The 20,415-nt window shown below is 41.1% G+C and overlaps 1 protein-coding gene across 9 annotated transcripts; it reads right to left on the bottom strand.

Annotated features, from left to right (window-relative positions):
* Nucleotides 1–26: 26 nt before the first annotated feature.
* Nucleotides 27–16,413, bottom strand: pax6b (paired box 6b). Of its 9 annotated transcripts, none has more exons than XM_069693648.1 (14): nucleotides 16,149–16,405; nucleotides 15,748–15,927; nucleotides 12,519–12,572; nucleotides 11,628–11,651; nucleotides 8,977–9,107; nucleotides 8,608–8,643; nucleotides 8,308–8,523; nucleotides 7,789–7,954; nucleotides 4,332–4,490; nucleotides 4,063–4,145; nucleotides 3,804–3,954; nucleotides 3,086–3,198; nucleotides 2,676–2,817; nucleotides 27–1,934 (listed from the first exon to the last, which is right to left on the bottom strand). In XM_069693648.1, exons 2-14 carry the CDS (start codon nucleotides 15,758–15,760, stop codon nucleotides 1,849–1,851), a joined length of 1,374 nt encoding a protein of 457 aa, XP_069549749.1. In that variant the 5' UTR covers nucleotides 15,761–15,927; nucleotides 16,149–16,405; the 3' UTR covers nucleotides 27–1,848. The 9 variants fall into 9 exon arrangements, with proteins under 9 accessions (XP_069549749.1, XP_069549752.1, XP_069549755.1 ...); XM_069693651.1 differs by lacking the exon at nucleotides 16,149–16,405 and adding an exon at nucleotides 12,816–12,889 and having other exon boundaries at nucleotides 15,748–15,836; XM_069693654.1 differs by lacking the exon at nucleotides 2,676–2,817 and having other exon boundaries at nucleotides 16,149–16,413.
* Nucleotides 16,414–20,415: the final 4,002 nt, after the last annotated feature.

Below are 20,415 nucleotides of genomic sequence, written 5' to 3'. Positions count from 1 at the left end.
AGTGTTGTTATGTGTATTACAAGCTATTTTTTTTCTTTTTTCTTTTTTTTTTTTACTGCCGTTAGTTAGGATTTGCGTTGTTTAACATTGCAACAGTGATGCACTTTGTCAAACTTTTGTCTCTCCTTGCTTAGTGAAAACCGACACAGCATTGACCAGGCAAAAAGGCTTTCTTTAAGACACAATTTTACTGTACAAAATGTTTTATAGTTTTCACAAAATACATTTAAAAAGCTCCATTTTAAATAAAATTAAATTGAAATATTTAAGAGACAGCGTGTAGACGTTTTATCTCAGAAGCAATGCTCAGACGTAAACCCAGTATGTGTCCATGTTCTGCGTACACACTGAAATAAAAATGCAAAACTCAAAAGAGCATGACAGATGATGCTAGAAAAACCCTCCCATGGTCTTCAATTATAAATAAGGACTGCGGGGTTCGACTGCAGTCTCACGAACTCGAAGCCAATGTAATTGAACAGAACGTGTTTACAAAATTTTGCAACACAAGACTAATATCGTTTAAAAAAACAAAACATTGTGTACTAGATGAAATACAAAGGCTTTGGTCTGTTTTACAATCAACAATGATTAAATCTGATATGTACTTGTAAACAACTGCCAAACACTTAAGTTTAAAACTCTGTCAAGCAATGTTTAATCATAATTATAGGAATTAAATATTTCTAGTTGCACATTTTTTTTTTGACCATAGGACACTATATTACAACTATACCTAAGAGACAAATTGTACCTGACCCTAAAGAAATGTATTTTATGATGCATGGAACATTTATAGAATATTCTCAGGGATATAAATGAAATCAACTTTTATTGGAGAAATCTTTCTGGAAGATTTCTAGGGAAGACAAGTACTTTACATTTTGACATAAACAAACTGGATTATATCGAAGACGCAGTCTACCATTTACAGACTACAGGTTTTCTTTTACACCTGTTTTCCACATTGAATGTTCTTCGTGGTAACTTAAGAGTCAATCCAACCACCGAAGCAAGAGGTCCAAGTTGTGTTTGCATGCCGCACCGTCTTTGCACACTTGGAGCTGTTGATAGTGATCCGTGTCTAATAAGCCAGAAAATACGGGCCCGTGTCAGAGGAGCCAAGACCACAGCTTCAGTGGGTGGATCGAGTTTGGGTTTCCTCTGCTAAATATCCATTCGTAAGAAATGAGACCAATAAATATTTTTTTTTTTTTTTTTTGACACAGTAAGAGTCTTCCCTCCAGCTTTTCGTCTTTAATGATATGCAACAGTGTCCAGAGACCATGCAAAGGCTGGTAAAAAGTCTCGATATAAGCAGATTAAAAGATAGTCATGGCAGAATCTCTCAGGTTCTCCTCTCTCAAACAAACGCAAGACCAACATGGTTTTCTAGCAGTCCATCTATCAGTACTTGATCTTGGTTTTTCATATTAACATACAAATGGCCATTTACAAACACACCAGAGAAAAAAAGGAAACAATGACTGAAGTTGGAAATAGAAAAAAAAAACAGATAAGTTTTTGTTCCATAAAAATTTAACACCGGGCACTTTACAGAGGTCCGTTTTTTTTTTTTTTCTTTCCATCGTTGTTCTCTCTTCCAAGTCCTCGTTTGAATGTGCCTAGAGCTACACAACAGCACACTGTCCCACTGGAAAAACAAAGCCCAGACGTCCCAAGGCTCTCCCAGAGTCTCTCTCTTTCTTTTCTGTCCTCCTCTCCTGTCTGTTGTCTCCTCTCAACCCACTCTCGCCTTCTCTACTCTCCTGTGCCGTGTATGTGTGAGGAGCACTGCCGGAGGGCGATGGTGGAGTGGGTGGTTACAGGGTGAAGTAGCTCTTCTCTCTACTGTAGTCTTGACCAGTACTGAGACATGTCAGGCTCGCTCCCTGGGACTTGGACAGGGACAGACACTCCAGGAGAGATGAGTCCTGCAGAGACAAAAAGAGAAAAGATGTTAGGAAGAAAAAAAACTAAACACAGCGAGAATCTAAAATAAAAGCCCCAGAAGTCTACATGCTGAATTAAATCAGATGAGTGGATGCACCATGCACAGTTAAGTGTGACAGCTAACACTAGTTAGCCTTATAGCACAGAGTATTGTGCTATAAATGCTTGCAAATAGGTAGATGAGCATGGGGCTGCAATGAGACAGAATACTCTGCACATGGTTGCTCAGTAAAATGCTTGCAAGCTCGATAAATTGAGGCTTTGGCAAAGGCATTTAAACAGAGAGAGTACAACAGCAAATGAATCAAATTAATTAGCAATTTACCACAGAGGAAATGTGGTTATGCATGATTAACTCTTCATGACTATAACCGGTATATATGGCTCTCAGTAACAGCATCCTAATGGGGTGGAACTAAACTATGGGCTGGAGTCGTGGGATTGACATGATGGCCTAGAGTGGCGATGAAATGAGCTTCGTTCATGCAACTGCAGAGCGAAAATGATATGGGATGCAGAGATATCGATCCTCAGACAGTTAAACCGTGAAGTTTCTCAAATAGACGGAAAGGAGAGGGAAAAGTTGCTGTGACATGTCATGAATCAGAGATGGCTATGTAGTACCCCCTAATTACAGGAAAGGTGGCAGATATTTCCGAGAGTGCACTGTTTGATATTATGAACTCCCAAGCATGTTGGTAAGCAATGAACTTTCTGCCTACCTGTTGAGGTGGTACCAGAAGTGGTCATTGATTGGCTGTTCATATGTGCCTGCATATGAGGGGGCGTGTATGTTTCGTAGCTCCGCCCATTCACAGGCGGACTGGTAGGCAGCATGCAGGAATAAGAGGAGGTCTGGCTGGGCTACAGATGAGAAGAGAATATTACATTAGCTTAGCCAACCATAGTTTTCATCTCAGTAGTCATATGTATGATTTTATTTTTGATTCGGATAGAGTTTAATTCTTTTCCTGTCGCTCCTTAGTTTTGTTTGGCCAGGAAACACAATAAATTACTGTTATTGGTGTGTTTGACTCCACTCTTACAACCACATCAATAATCATAAAATGTTACTTAAACGTCATATATTTAAACATTGTTGTCTACTGACTGAGGATTATCCTTCACTTACTTGCATAGGTAGATTGTTTGCCATGGTGAAGCTGGGCATGGGGGGCAGCGCACTGTAGGTGTTTGTGAGTGCAGAGTCGGGTCTACCCAGCATTGACCCCGAGGTGAAAGACACTGTGAATGGAAATGAAAAAAAAAAAAAATGAAAAAAAAAAAAACGTGGTTAAAACCGCAGAAGTCACTCACGGTCCTCCAGCGTGATAGTCGAGTCTCATTAGCGTTTAAGTAGTGCGTGCTTGAAGGTGACGCCTTATTTGACAAGCTGATATGCCTGGACAGATACTGTACAGTGCCTGTCTCAGGTGATTGACTTGTAAGCATGAGCTTCAGTTCTGCCTGTGTGCCCTCGTGCTTGATTCGGTAATTACGCGGATAGTCAGCTGAGAAGTTTTGCTCAATCATCCATTAAAAGGAAAGCACGACCGCTTCTTCATGTGAACCAGAGCGCACAACCGCAAGGCGAACTTCCCCCCCCCCCCTTTTTTTTAAATATTAATCCGCAGGATGTCGCATATTACTGTTTAGTAATATTTCATATCGACTCTGTTTGTCTGATCAACCCGTTAGATGTGTTGTTACAATGTATTATTATGCAATGTATATGACAAATTAATACGTGGTTGGTGTAGCGTTTATGCAGCCAACACATTATATTTTAACATTTAATTTGAATGTTATTTTCGGTAGCGGGAGTGCGGCCCCAGCTGTGTTGGACCTACCCGGCGTGGTGGGCTGTGGGATGGCCTGGTAGACGCTGGTGCTGAAGCTGCTGCTGATGGGAATGTGACTGGAGGAGTTGTTGGCCTGCCGGCGCTGGTTCCGCAGCTTCTCCTCTCGCCTCCACTTTGCTCTTCTGTTTGAGAACCATACCTACAATGGAAATAACTTCGTCTTAGTTTTCACTTAGTTTTAAAAGGTAACTTTTTGAACACTTTTTTTTTTTTTAAATCGTGGTGTAAAAAAGTTGCGATAACTCACTTGTATTCTTGCCTCGGGCAGGTCGATTTTCGCTGCTAGTCTTTCTCGCGCGAAAACATCTGGATAATGAGTTCGTTCAAATTCTGTAACGCAAGAAAACACCCCCAAATAAAAGTCAATAAAAACTGATCGCACAATTTTCAAGCAAACTTCAAGAACATGTTGCGTTTCATTTGTACGTTTTTTTTTGTTTGTTTGTTTTTTTCTATTTTCAATTTGAAGACAGTGGATTAAAATACAGGCTATACATTATTGAGTGATTAGTTGACCTTTTTCCAGTGCTTCGATTTGCTCCTGTGTGAAGGACGTGCGATTCCTCTGGAGTTTCCTCTTGAGTTGCAGTCGCATCTGTGTCTCCTCTGAGTCCTCGCCGTTCGAGCTGATTGAGTTTGTGTTTTCTCCTGCACCGTCCTGTTGTTGGCAGCCATCTGAAAAGAAACAACAACGCACATTTAATGGAAATATACATTCACTTAAACTAATTGAATAATTAATTATCGGGCCTCATGTTGTATCAGCCTACAGCTAATTGTACAGAGCGCGGTGCTACATCATTAATTAAAGCTCCCATCATGGTTAATTTAATTCAAAATACGGAGGAATTATTGCAATTTCTTCTTAATGCTTCCAGATTAAAGACGGCTGCCTGCGTGAGAAGGAACAATATGAGCAAAGGCCTCACAGTTTAACTGTTTATAAAATATTGTGGGAAAAACAGGCTGGAGAGGGAAAGGTTGCGCGTACTTATCGCGTCCCAACAATGGCGTGTGTTCTCAAAAGGTTAAGAGAAATGTGACAAGATGTGGCGAGCCTCTTTTCAGAGCCTATGAAATGTATTAAAACCCCAAACTCTCTAGCCCCCCTATTTTATTTTTTTTTTAGGGCAGAGCAGTGCCTCAATGGTCGTTCCCATATGGGCGTTGGTATAGCCATTGAGGTGACCACCAACTTTTGAATAGGAGAAGACGCTTTTCAGAATGATACAATGCCTTCAGGAGTAAGGGAAACCATTAAACTATGGACACAGCCAGGGACGAGCAGTGAGCCCTCGGTGGGTGTAATATATGGGAGGGGGGCTATTGGAGGAGATGACAAAAGGATCCTCTCCCTCTGGAGGCGCACAGGCTATAGTACTTTGGCATTGTGCGCACGAGGATCCCAGTCAACAGAGCTTTGAGTCCAGTGTGTTAACCCTTATCCACTACCATCATTAATCACGTCCCCCGGCCAGCTACACGCCAGTCAGGATTTCTGTCTTCAATTGGAAACAAATGAGTGAGGAGAGAGCATGCAACCCCCTGAACAACCAAAATAAGGCCAATCTATTCACTGTTCCTGCTTGTCCGCGGTGGGCCCAAAGGCCCCTTCAGTTGCAGGGCGAGGCTTATCGACTAATGTCTGTCTTGTTGTTGGACATCATTATCACACCGAGAAGTTAATGCGAAATTAAGCAGCGGGTGCGTTGATAAAGGGAGGTTTATGTAATATCTCACTCATGTCTGTGGCGCCATGGGTTGAACTCATGAAGTGGAATTTCAGCTCTTTGTATGCAGATTTTTTTTTAATTATTATTATATTTTTTTTTAATGTTTGTAAACGTGTTGGGATAGTTGCATGCGAGCTGTGCCTCGGTTGGGGTTGTTGCAAAGTTGAAACAGGTGCAGGCCGGCCAGAACACACATAGCCTACATATGTTCCTAAAAACCAAAGGCTATCCATGCACAACCAACAAATGATTTTGTTAAATTTTTAAAAAAAAGTTTTCTTTATGTTCAAATCAAGCAAGTGTTTGCCGATAGTTCTGCTGCAAGGAAATTGTCCCTCCTACTTCACGTAAATATTTTTAATGTGTCTATATGTGTCAGTCTTGGTTCACTGGAGGAAACCTGATGCGACACGTTTCTTGACAATTCCCCTTGCTGCATAATAGACAAAGTATTCTTCTATAGGCCAATAGTTTGTATCCACGCTATTTGTTTCTTCACTCCGGATAATCCATAAAAAGGAGTGAATGTGCAGCTATTATCCGTCTGCCAAACCCACTGACGCTCGGATGGGATTTGTTTTCTTTATAAAAGCGCTGGGAAATAAACTCATTCTTTAGTATCACGATGTCTCAACCACTGAGGCGGAAAAGCAGCAAAAAAAAAAAAAAAAAAAAAAAAAAAGATACCGAACCAATTGCGGCACCTTTCAGCTGCTGAGACTGGATCAAAACACTCTTGAGAAACCGCTTAAAAGTGAAAGAGAAAGTGAGAGACTAAATCCTATGGAAGGGATTTAGAGCCATATAGCCAGCGAAGGAGAAGGAGAAAGGGATGAAAGACGAAATCGGTGCGGAGTTTTATTCGTTCCTCTTTGGATAGAGTTGTCTTCTTTTGGGGCCCTGTCACTCTCCATGTAGCCATTATATCTGCCTACTCGGCTGTCTGATCGAAAACATATTTACGTTCCCCTGAGACAACTGTTTTACCCAAATACTTAAAAACACAATGACCGCATTAACAACTCATTATAGTATTATGATTATGATTATGATGATTATGATTATTCTTGCTGTTGTTGTTGGTATGGTTGTTGTTGTTGTTGTTCTATCCGATAATATAATAATTCATATAATCTAAATAATAGGCTATACGTAATTATAATATTAATAATGCAATATTATATGTATGAGGAACCAATAATAATTAATCTGATATGGTGGACATAACTGTTATCAATAATGAGGAAAATAATAATCGTAAATTAGCTATTATCATTACAAATTTAAATAAATATTTTTAGGCGCTAATGTGATCATTTCCGCCTTACTGCTTGTTGATGACAGCCCCACGTGTCCAAACGGTCATCAAACAAATACTTTTTTTATTTTTTTTTATTTTTATTTGCTTCGACTAAATTCCAACACTTGCTTTCTGGGGGCATATAAAATGAGACACAGTGCTTAATAGGTACTTGTTTAATTAGTGAGTATTTAAGAAGCAAAAAAAAAAGAAAAAAGTCTCGTTTCTTATAAGAAAATGTGCTGAGTATTTGGCCTGCAGTAGGCCGACAGGAAAACCCTCTGGAGTGGAACATTTCCACAGCAGTCTTACCATCTCCACACTCCTGCATGTTGCCATAATGAGAGACAAAGCCCTCTCTAATGAGCAATTACACGTAGTGCGGGCCGTTCCCATAACCAATCATTGCGTGTGAAGGAAAACATTCCTTTGTACTAATATCCCCGCACACAGCTCCCCGGCTCTTCCTCCCCATCAGGAGGGGAGGAAAACGCAGGCTGTTGGATGGACACCTCTGCTGAAAGGACAAGCCGCTGTCACGCACATCCATGTCTGGGACAGTGGAGGCATTCAGACTGCATGCATGGCCTATGGCTTCCTCTAATCGGCAAGTCTTAATTGGGGGTCTTGTCCAGGGCATCAAAAGCTTGCCAGTACAATACCTTTCTGCAAACAGAGCCGTGGACCGGAACCACTGGAATAGTGAGCTGCAAAACTAGTCATATTCATACAATTTATGGGGACCTCTGTGGAATTTACTTTAATGCATCTATCTTCGAGTCAAATAGCCTGTTTTTTTTTTGTTTTTTTTGTGACTGATCACATACTGAGAATTCAAATCAAAGCTCGACCGCGCGGTTGCATCCTTCTTAGCTCCAAATTTACAGCCGAGCGTGCTTCAAGGTGTTTTTATTTGCCACTGTGTGATAATGAGGCTCACCTTGGTTGGGCTGCCCTGGCACTGATGTTCCGGGGTACCAGCCGGGCCGGGTCCCCCAAGTTCCTGTCTGACCGTTGAGCATTCTCAGCTTGTCATACATGCCATCTGCGCCCATCTGTTGCTTTTCACTAGCCAGGTTGCGGAGGACTCTGTTTATTGATGACACCTGAATGACAAATTACATATGATAAAAGTGAGGATTAGGATTAGATGGAAGCGCCGCGTCGGTGTGTCTTTGCATGAGGGGACAAAGATGTCGGTGTTCACGGCACCACGCGCCTTATCATAACAATGAATCTTCACGGGAAGATGTTCCTGCAAGCACACAAATGGACAGCGGGCTCCTTCTAATTGAGTTTGTGTTTTGGTGATCACATATGCAGTAACGCGTGCCCCACACTGTATTTAATAAGACTGAATGCTTGGATGCCCATCTCCTTTTCCTCCACTGCATGAGGAAAAAAGTCATTTCATGTGGCAAATTAAATCATGCACACAACTTACAGTCAATACACTTACACTGGGTATATTGTCGTTGGTGCAGACCCCCTCCGATAGAAGTCTGTCACGGATCTCCCACGCGAAGATAGACGGACACTCCCGCTTATACTGAGCGATTTTCGCGACCACCTCCGGAGTGGCGACTCTGGGCTTGCTGCCGCCTATCGCTCTCGGTCTTATGGAGCCAGTTTCATAATATCTACCCAGGATCTTGCTCACACAGCCGTTGGACACCTGGATAGAAAACAAAAGACACAATTCACATACATTATTTACGACTATTAACGGAATTTCTAAGATGGCTCAAATAATTATCACCTTTTCACTGTCCAGCACTTGGACTTCATCATGGGTCTATAAACACAAAAAATATGCCTTCAATGGTATATTCGGCATTTATTCTCTATACTGTAATAGCAGGCAGATTACTTTTCCTTTTTGTCGGCCTTATTATATTTCCAGTGAAGGAATTATAGCTATAACTAATAAGTCATAATTTCACTGTTTTAAAACTACCCTAGAATGTAACATTTCTGCTACAGGAAACATAGATTTAATAATGGAAATCAAACCGTAATGTCGTTCACCTTTTGTTTAGTGATTGAATTATTAACCGGTAGTTTGTATGCACTGAAAACAAAGTCTGTGTAAACCTGTTTTCTGCTCAGAAAGGAGTGTGATGGTCACCTGCAGTATCCGGGAGATGTCGCAGGGTCGAGCGCCACTGTGAGCAAGTTCAACTATTTTCTGCCTGGTGGAATCCGGCAGCGGTCTACCATTAACAAACACACCACCAAGCTGGTTTACGCCACTGTGACCTACACGGAGACAAAAGCATCGGAGTCATCAAGTCACGTCACCACTCGGTCCAGGTAAAATATGAGATAAAGCAGATGAGGTTTTTTTTTTTTTTTTTTTTTTTAATGTAATGGTGAGGAGAATGGTTTAAGCGTTCAAGATAACCGAGTTAAAGATGCAACATGAAGACAGCAGACAGAAGAAGTTTACTTCAAAAAATAACTGTCATATGCTATGTAAAAAAATAATAATAATAATAATAATCGGAGAGCACTGGTGATAATAAGATTTTTAAGAAACTATTATACCGGTCAGTGCATCCGCCTCTGAAGACAAACATTGCGCAGGTACGCATGCAGAACATGGAATAAACGATAGCAGCATCACATAAACCGAACCAAAACATTTCAATATGTAATTCTGTAATAATAAATTAAAAATCCAGTTGGTCATCAGCCCCGACAAATCTCAACCAAGCTTTTATCAAACCGGTAAACTTCAGTATTAAAACACTCGCACCGTTATCCATTCCTCCATATACAGCTGCGTAAAACCAAGACCAGCACCTCACTCATAAACTATCTTCGAAATGATAACCAGCAACACCGACAATGCCATAAAACATTAGAATGAAATAATGTGTTAAATTAGCACTCGTATATAAAAGCATCGCTTTCTAGAAAATGACATTAAATCGGTAAATCCTTTCCATGATTCAAAACACACAATAATTACGCATCACAAAGACAGGAAACACAAGGATATTAGCTCCAAAACAGCCGTTTTTATGAGCAGTTATTGTCTAAAAATGATCGTTTTTTTGGAAATTATCCCTAAACTGGGCTATGGCATCTGTCTAAAGCACAGAATAAACCCGCAAACCTGAAGCCAAATGGGAGAGCTGACTCCCCGGAGTGCCTGAGCTGCTCTCTGTTTCTCCGCTCCCTTCCCCTGCGCTGCCGCCCGGTACATTGACTCCGGGAGCAGAGGCTCCTTAGCAATAAATAAGCTCCAAATATAGAAGAGGGGGAAAATATGATGAGCCTGCCTGACATTTGTCTTTAAAATAAAGCTAGCTGCACGTCAAGTTTGAGCTTAATTTCTGGAAATAGGCGGAAGTCGCCTCGGATCATGCATGGGAGGCTAATTGAAAAGATCAGTTGGAGCACTTGTGGCAGGCATGTCACTTTATGACACCGCTCTGCTTTTGAAAATCGCATCGTCACGACAAATAGTAGCATGATAAAACGACCCTTTCTGTCTGCATTTGGATATCACTCAGACAAAATTGGACGCTACTCGTTTACCCTCCGAGGGAGAGACTTCGTTTTAAGGTGGCCAGGGGCTACGCGCGGTCACACAAACGAGGGCGCGCCTGGATTCTTAACATATTAAAAGTGACATGCAGTTTTTTCCCCCCTTGTTTGTATTTGACAACAAATGCTCACAGCCACTGCAGTCCTGTTGTGTGGAATCGGTGGGCGTCTTTACACTGAAACGTGCCATATAGGACTCGGCTTTTAATGCAGACTTTTATAGCTATGCACTTTATATAAATGGCAAAAGGGTGCGTTAATATTTGAGGGAAAATACACCTGTTTAACTGAGCAACGTATCCCTTTTGGCCGCCGTGTGTAATAATCTTACAGCGTGGATCTGATTGCTAGTAAATCCATTATCATCCCTCCTGCTCTTTGGTAATTCCAGGATTAAGTGGAATTAATAGACTTCTTACGATGAAATTGGCCTACCCGCATTAAGCAGTCCTGCTCAGCGGGTTCTCCGGGGCTGCTCAATCACCTCTGATTTATAACTATCACATAAATCCTGCGGATCGATAAAACCGCCAGATAACGACATCACATAAAAATCAGACTGTCCTAAGGTTAAGTCTTAATCATGGCACAATTCCCTCAAGTGCCCAGAGTCGATCTCGCCCGCTGGCGCTGATTATGCGCCTTGTATTCTATTGCAAGTCGACTAATAGGAAAACATATGGTGTCAATTTGGACGCTCCCCACCATATACACCCAGGAGTTATTAGCACAAAAGCCAGCGAGGCCGTCGCGACCTTTAGACAACCCAAAGGGCCAGGCCCAATGATATCTCCTCGACAATTCGCACCAGACATCACACGCTAAGCCAGGGGAGCATCCCATTAACATCAATCCGCAGCAAAGCAGGAGCACTGGGTATTGTACACAGCTTTGATAAGGCCCTATCATCTCTATAATGGACAGCTAGCAAGATACAAAAACAAAACAAAACAACAACAACAAAAACAACAACAGCGCTGTGGCCTGTAAAATAAAACTAATGCCACCAGTTTGTAAAAACAGCTTACTTCAGTTGTGCATCACAGGTCTCTTTATTTTTATTTTATTTTTATCATGTGTCACACCTCTCTACACATCAAGCAATCCAACTGTCATATGGTCCAACATTGGATTCAAACATGTTTGGACTAATGCGCACAGATTACAGCACAGACACGTCATCAAGGTATATGGAGAATAATGTAATAAAATTATTCCACACACCTTCATCACAGATGTCATACACCTCTTGTCCAGCAGCAAGAGAGAAAATGTTTCATGTTTATCTTTTTTTGTTTCAACACACACCAGGAATTAGACAGAAATTCAACTCATGGGCCACTTTAAACACAGAGGCCTACAAGCAACTGCATCTACCATGTTTTTTTTTTTTTTTTTTTTTTTTTTTTTTTGGATTGGCACCCACGACAATATGGTTGTTAATATTTATCGTCCCGCTCTGAGTTGAGCCTACACCTGACAGTAAGGCCTGTGGTTATAATATGAGCATTTTCTTTCTAGTTCATGCTGTCTGTCCGTGAAGAATATGGACTAATCTACATAAGACATTATTGCTATTCCTCATGTTTCATGCAGGGCTCTTCTCTGCGCGGCTAATCTTGTATGCAGCCTGGCAGCCAGCTCTAACGCTAATGCAGACGGCTGTGCAATTATTTAATACCAACTCAAGCAGAAACAAAAATCTCCCTCCCAACCCAACCCCCTCTATTCTCCCTCTCTGCTCTCTCTCTCTCTCTCTCTCTCTCTCTCTCTCTCTCTCTCTCTGGAGAAGAACGACGTGTGATTAACTTGTTCAATAATAACTTGCCTACCTATCATTGGGGGGGGGAGGGGAGGGGAGGGGAATTATAAATTAACAGCAATGAAACGACCATCAAATAACTTGGAATATTTCCTCCCTGCACTTCAAAGTCATGCAAATCTAAGCCTGCACATACATTTCATCCCTTTCTTTCCCTTTCAAGTGCTTCTTAAAGTAATAGCGCTTTAACAACCAGAGCAAAATGTCAGTGGGTGCTGCTTCCATGCAACCACATTAGAACTTGTGGTTGTAATCAAAAGTTTCAAAACATAAGAGACATAAAAACAACTTACTGTTCTGCATCATTGAGGCTACGCCAGACTCCCACGTGGCTTGGTTGTGGTATTCTGAGCGTCACAAGGAAATAACAAAACTGGTTAGCATCAAATCAGAAATCTGGTGATGTACACATATTTTTTCTTTCTTTTTTTTTCTAGTGTAAAATTATTTACAACATTTCTTTTTAAAATACAGAAAGTTTCTCATCTCGTTCGATTAGAATTTTTTTTGCGGATCTGCTTCTTTAACATTAAAGATGCACAGTGAATTTGAACATCCTCAGTGTATGTATGGATTTTAATTAAACTTGCCTGGAAACAGAGTTGACTGTCCACTCTATAACAATTTAGTCAATCATCTGCCGTTTTCACTACTTAATGTCTCCCTATAGGACAAAGCAAAACAACACATTAGCACAGCCATAGCTACACGGATTAAACCTACTGCATCTTCATTTTTTTTTCTTTTTTTTTTCTGGCCTACATTTACAATTAACCTAAATGTTGCTGCCAAGCAAAGAAATTAAAATTGACGCGCGGGACAACATTCATGTTAATCATTTTAACATCTCTGTTGGGCCTGTTTCCGAAAGCGCCTGTCAAAATAAATTCTAACTAACAGCCTGATATCGGGCCTGCAACTCTTTTACAGCACTGTCCGTTTCAAAGCTTTTAGTCCTGATGTTTTCTTCTTTCTTTTTATTTAAGAAATCGGACCTCATCGTCCCAGCAAGACGCTTCTCTCCCTCTATATATTTTTTTAAAACTTGATAACCCTCCTCTTGTGGAGTCTGTCGGGGAAACTGTACAGTGACACACGTTGTCTACCTCGCCTCACTGCTCTGCAAAAGTTCAGACCAGGAGGGGGTACAAAGCTGGAGTACAAAGCCTGGTGGACTCCAACAATGCACCCCCTTTTTCTGCCTCCATATACCTCAAACCCGAGGCGAACACTCGGCCTCCGCGACTAGAAACACGCAGCTTCCCCACTAAACACACCAACAAGTTCAGATTAATACAAAGAGCCGGAGGCATGAATCCACCCCCTCCGGGACCATTCACACACATACACACAAACACACACACACACACACACACACACACACACACACACACACACACACACACACACACACACACACACACACACACACACACACACACACACACACACACACACACACACACACACACACGACCATGACCCCGGCGCTGCCAGTGCGTGAATGTGGGTCTTGTTTGCCCTGCCTTCTTAGTAAAAAAAATAATATATATATATGTATATATATATATATATTTAAGTAATTTCTTGTTATAAATATTTGGTGGTTATTTGGTGCTGCTGGTGCTGGTTGTAAAGCGGGTTTTAAATACACAACAGCGCAGTAGGGCGCTCAATTGGAAAAGACAAATGCATTAAAGAAGCTATTGAATGGGGGAACAGATAAAAAGGGGGCCAGTGAGGGAGAAGTCTGGAGTTTTCATTTTCTCCCTCCGTGCAAAGTTGTGTTGTGTGCAGAGCAAAATGGCCTATAATGTCGACGTCTAGCAGACTGTGTTTAGACCAAGACATAGTTTGTGGGATGCACGTACGGGGCCGCCATTACATCTAGATTGCAGCTTTCTTTTATGTTTGAACTAATCGGCTGCTCGGTCATTAATCAAATTCAGATTCCTTCACACTGGCCCACATAGTCTGCGTCACCCTGTAACCTAGAAAATTAACAAAACAGCTTCTAAATATTTCTTTATATTTTAATATCTCTGGCCTAATCTCACAAATGCATGTGGAACCATATATATGAATAAAATAATGTATAATTGCTGGTCAGTGCGCTGCAGTCAGTAGCTTTTAGCCGTGTAAAGTGGTTAATCATTTATTTAAGGTCGAAAGCTCAAACGTTGTTGTTCCTGAGGTTAACGACGGTCGAATCTGCATTTCTTTTCTTTTAGTAATCTCAAACAACAGTGTTTTAGTTCAACATGCTTATTCTGGCCGGTGGTTCCTGCGCGCTCAACATTCACATGCAGAAACGGTCCATGTAGGCCTGGGCTACAATGGTCCCGCTGCAAGTTGGAGGCTAACAGAGAAAATTATAAACATGAGGGACACATTTTTTTAATTTTTTTTAATTTTTTTTTTTAAATTCTTACATATTACAGAATAGTTTGTGAATTAGAGCCAACAGGTTTAATCTCAACTGAGAGCAAAATAGCATCATAATATATTAGAGCTGATAGGCCTGGTGTGTTTTTAATGTTATTTTTAATATTATTATTTTAAGTGCATTGTCTGAATTATGACAAATGTATCTTTAAAATTACAAAATAAAAAATATGCATAACTGCATTAAATCATTGCATCTGTTTTGGTTTATTAATTTATATAGTTGCAACCAAATAGTTTAACAGCGGTAGCAGTTTGTATTGAAATGTTGTGTTTTATTAAATGACTGAAATTATTTGAAGGGCTATTTACTGTTAAAGGCGTAGAGGCCAGTCAGGCCTTGTGTCTGACTATTTGAAAATCCTCCACAGCCTGACCGCTAAAATGTAAAAGCAGTTTAAGTCGCTGTCATTAAGTACAGAGCGAATCAGCTCAGAAACGAGGAAGAAAGTTGTATTTTCACCGGCACACAAACAAACATGCTAAAAACCGGCCTCTTCCGCAAGTGCTCGGTGGAGCACTTTTCTTTTCTTTTTTTCTTTTTTAGAAGGCGCTTGGGTGACTCGCCTGCATGAATCAATCTGACACCTTTCCTCAACGGGTCATTGCGCCCCATTCTCCACGATGATCACTGTCCTGGCCCAACGTGACTTTTTACTCTTTGCTGTCATAAATAAGCGGTAAGCTATCCGTAGGCCTAAACACAACAACAAAATCGAGCACATAAAACAGGCAGAGACGCTAAAGGCTGTTCGCACTTCTGAGAGAGTCCAGTCAGAAGACAGGCTGCACAGTCCAAACGAGAAAACACCCACAGCCTCACTGCACCTCAACCTACAGCCGAAAATGCACGAGCTATAATAATAATAATAATAATAATAATAATAATAATAATAATAATAATAATAATAATATAATAATAACAATAATAATAATGATTAGTACTATTATAATAACAACAATAATAATAACAATAACAACAACAATAATAATAATAATAATAACACATTTATTGCATGTCCAAAATAATAAATCCATAATGTAACAGTATGGACAAACTTTCAGTCAGGATCTCACCTTTTTGGGGCATCCTGCGTCGTTGTCAAAGTCCTTGGTAAACTATAGGCTACAGCCCAGTTCTCCACACCACAGAAAGAGAAAAAAAACCACAGCCGACCAGGACCAGTCTCTCTCGGGAAGTTTAGAAGAGGAAAAATTAGTTTCCAGTGGTCTTCGGCGGAGACGGAGGGGATATCCCTGCGAAGGAGACAGAGATTGACAGTGAACTCAGATGTCAGGACGCACGGAGTTTGGCGAGGATGTGCGCTGGCGTGTGAGAGAGCGAATGAGAGAGTCGGGAAGAGAGAGAGTGGGGAAGAGAAAGAGAGAGAGAGAGAAAGGGGGGAGGGAGGGAGGGAAAAGAGGGAGGGAAGGGAGAGCGGTGGTGGAAGGAGGTGGGGGTAAGAGAATGAACACACCTATGCTGATTGGTGATGGAACAAGTGTATTAATGTATGTGTTCCTGGTCTGCTCTGTGCGCCTCTCCTCGCCTCTCCTCTCCTCGCCTCCCTCCGCCGCTCTTCACTGGCCCATTAGCGCGACCCGACCTCTGTCATCATCCCCCATATAAACACTTCCCCCTGCACCACAGCCAAAGCGGGAAACGGGGCCGAGCTACAGCGAGAAAGAGAGAGAGAGAGAGAGAGAGAGAGAGAGAGAGAGAGAGAGAGAGAGAGAGAGAGAGAGAGAGAGTCTCGTCTTTCCAACCCACTAATCAGCCCACGCATGCAAATACCCTGCGCTCACTTGCTGAATATTGCCCTATTGCAAAGCAACTGCCTCGGAAATGCCTATTGGACGGAGAGCTCTATTCTTCGAGGCTGAATTGGGTCCTCACAGGGAATCTCGGGCATGTTCAGCTCCAACCTGAGGCCAGTTGGTGCTGCAAAGGGGGACGGAAACTAGCAGTGGAGCTGCGCACACGTGAATGTTGGAGCTCGTAACACCAAATTAAAATTACAAAGAGCTGCAGCGTGCCCTTTATGAAGCAGCCGACGCTCTACAGATGCGATTAATGTTATAGAGACGCATATAATGATGCTGTTTAAAAGTTTGGGGGACATGTTGTAAAGTGTCACCTCTTACTTTTTTTCTTTTTTTTTTTCTTTTTTTTTCTAAATTTTGTGGTACTGCATCAGACAAATATAGACTTACAGGTGGAGAGAATCAAAAAGGTTTTACTTTGAAAAGCATCAAATCCTCAGCCCGCACCAGTTTTCTACTCTTTACAGCTACGTCAGCTTTACGGAAGAAAACTAGCTCTATATTGCTCCATAAACAATAAATAAAACAACATAGCAAGTCCCGAAAGTAGGCTATCCCGGAGAGAAGCTCTCTGGTGCTGCATGCAGATGAGTTGGGAAAAGTTGTTTTTTTAAGCTCCAAATTAAAACATATTTACTTTGAAAGGGCCTTGCCTCACTGAAAACAATCAAAAATGTCCACCACGTGCTTTTGTTGATTCTTTTGAGTATCACCTTCCCCTGAATAGTCTTACCCCTCCTGTCAACAAGAGCACCATGCGTAAAGAGCGCAGCCTTTAGGCAAGCTCGGCTGCTTTTTATGGATACATTTGCGAGGCACGGCGACGTCACTCCTACGACCTGACAGCAAATAGCACGCGTAAATAAAGTAAAGCAAATGACTGTGTAGCCATGGCCACACGCTCCCAAACTGAGCTGGTTGAATGACTGACTATTAACGCACACCTCAACGCACCCAAAAGCAACCCCTCTGCGCCCGTGTTTGAGCATACACTCGAGGCTTTGGGCAGCACCAGTCTCAGCACTGAGAAGCCCCGCCGCTTACTCCAAAAGGAGGAGAACCGAGTGGAAGAGAATGAGGTTTGTGTGGATGTTGAAGCCAAACTAAAGCAGAAAAGGGGGTGCATGAAAGGGCAAAGAGAGAGAGAGACACAAGCATAAGCAGGGGGAGGGGAGAAAAATGCTTTTTTTTTTGGGATGGGAGGCCATGAAATGAAGTCATGGAGGCCTACACTTGACTTTCTTTGACATGTGAAAAAGTAGGAGAAGTCAGAGCTCATCAATAAAACACTTCGGAGGTGAAAGAGGGCTCCCTAACAACCATCGCATTCCTGACTATGGGTTCAATGAGTAGACAAACGACGCTGCCAGAGAGAGAGGGAGAGGGTGCGAGGCAGAGAGGGAGGGAGGGAGAGAGGAGGGGGTCAGGGACTGCCCGGCTTGAATGAGGCCCTCAGTGGGCCGGCGAGATAATGAGCTGAGAGGACCGGCTCAAACTGTCACCGAGGGTCCCGCGGTGAGGAACAACACTTTGGCCAATACTCCTTCATCAAACAACCCGTAAACTAAACGAGCACATTCATCTGTTTCTCCTTGCTGCATTGTTTCTACTCACTTAGACTGGTGGCTCAGCCTATAGGCCTACCGTGAATGGCCGCAGCTTATATCAGCGAGTGGGGGGAGGGGGGGGGGTTCCCCCAAACATTTTCACGTCAAGGACCCCCCTATTAGACATGCATTAGACCACAAACACCCCCACACACACATAGACACACACACACACACACACACACACAAGTCACCCCACCCGACGGAAGCTTGTGCTGGGGGGAATCGTGTTGGTTATAATTTACTGTAAAAAATGAGTCAGTGGACACTGCAGGTGGAGCTAAACTTTTAATAGGGAATTCACATTATTCTAAAATATTAAATGCCAGTTTTCAAAATCTTAAATCCTTTCCAGGAAATTATGAGAGCATTTACTTGATCTGAAATAAAGGTAGAGGTAGTGTGTTACCAAAAAAGTAATATTTTGATTGTTGACTGCAGGACCAAAGCAGAGTTTGAACTTCAGTGTTTACTAAACTGTGCGTCCTCGTGTTGCTCAGCCACAGTGAGTGCCTTGGACAGCTGCATGGGACTGTTGACAGCCAATGGTTTTTAGTCATGACAAATATAATTTTTAATAATTAAAATATCAGATTTGAACTCTATGTAACAAGTTGCAGCCCAAAGATCTCGTCCACGTATTAGAATTTATCGTGCGTAACTCTCCACAGCGGCCTCTGATCATCCAAAGTATTGTATGACCTACCTTTGTAGTGCAAATGTTATTGCCACTCACTTGTCACAGATTGCAGCTGTCAAAAATTCACACCACTAACCTGCCTCTGCTGAAAGACAGATTCCCCGATGAGTGTGTCAAGTAGTTTTCTTTTGGAAACAATACCTCCAGTAGGTTATTGATTTCTTTGGTTAAGCTGTAAATCCGCTCCAAGAGCTAATTCGTTGTCTCCACTCTCAAGAGATTTCAGGGTTGTGTTTTTTTCACAACCTTCACTGGTAAACCAAGTAGGCCATAAGAGCATCTAGGAACAATGTTGAAATAAAATATTTCCTCAATATATTTATATACATGTCTCGGTGTTGTGGGAGGTGGCGTTGATGTAGGAGTCTGTTTAAAAAAGAAAAAAAAAAAGAGGGGGGAGGGGGGTTGATGTTGGGAAAGCAATTAGCCCAATTCGGATTAGCAGCAACTAATGTCACAGGCTTTGAAAGGAAAGACTAATCTGGTCGCTATTTTCCCCTGAGGCAATGTGGTATTTGTACCCCTCTATAAACTTTTAAATACAAAAAAGAAAGAAAGACAAAAAGAAAGAAAGACAGAAAAAGAAAAAGAAAAAAAAACATAAGGAGAGAGCTGCAGTGGAAAACATTGGTTTTGGTCAGGGAAAGGGGATGATGTGGAGGGTAAACTCCAAACCTAAATCAAATGTATTGCTTTTACTTAGTTTACAGTTTAGCCTATTTGTACTGTTTTTATAGGAAAAAAAATAATCCGGTGGTATTTTGTTTTTGTTTCATCTGAAAAACTACTAAAAAAATGTGTTTCTTCAATTTTTTTTTTAATAGATACTTGTTTGTGATGATGCCCCACTGGAGGTCACAGTTGACTCACATTTTGTTTATCAGGTCATCAGTAGAAGTCTATCAGAAAGTGTTACAGTATTATTAAATCTGTATAATAGCTGTCTGTAAAACTGGAGTCACTCATTTTCTGTTTGTTTTGAATCAGGACAGAAGTGCACATACATCATAAGTGCTGTGTAAGTGCTGCTGCCTCACTACTGATTATAATAATATAATTTACAGGCCACCAATTCTTTTGTAACACCTGTTTAGCAAAGTTAACAAAATGATATATGTATGTATACTATTTATAATATTTTACACATTTATTGTTATATAATTATTTATATAATTCTTTTGCTGAGTATTATTATTATTTCTATTATTCTATTATTATTTCTTCTATCTAACATTAATTGTAAATTATTAGCTTTTATTATTATTTATTGATTTATTATTAGCTCTCTTTTAATATTGTTGACAGTGTTGTGCATGATTAGGACTGTTACAATAAATATTAAATTTGAAATTAAAACATTTTGTAAATAAATAAAAAGTCAAACAACTATGAATTTATTATTTGGGAAATGCCATAAAACTATTATTATTATTTATTAGTGTTGTTCATCTTGTAATTATATTGACCTGAATATGCAGCTGCATTCTTCTTAAGATCAACTGTCATTAATCAAACAACGGACTGTCATGTATTTACTGCGAACAGATTCACGAGGACGTCGCCAGTTTTTGTTTTTTTCGTAAATCATTTATTTATTTTTATAAGGTATAACTC

The sequence above is a fragment of the Brachyistius frenatus genome, unplaced genomic scaffold (genome assembly GCF_029030835.1).
Source record: "Brachyistius frenatus isolate BFR_SWC_R1_liver_20210118 unplaced genomic scaffold, ASM2903083v1 Contig_15, whole genome shotgun sequence".
Taxonomy (NCBI): domain Eukaryota; kingdom Metazoa; phylum Chordata; class Actinopteri; family Embiotocidae; genus Brachyistius; species Brachyistius frenatus.
This window is presented reverse-complemented; position numbering and strand designations above follow the sequence as displayed.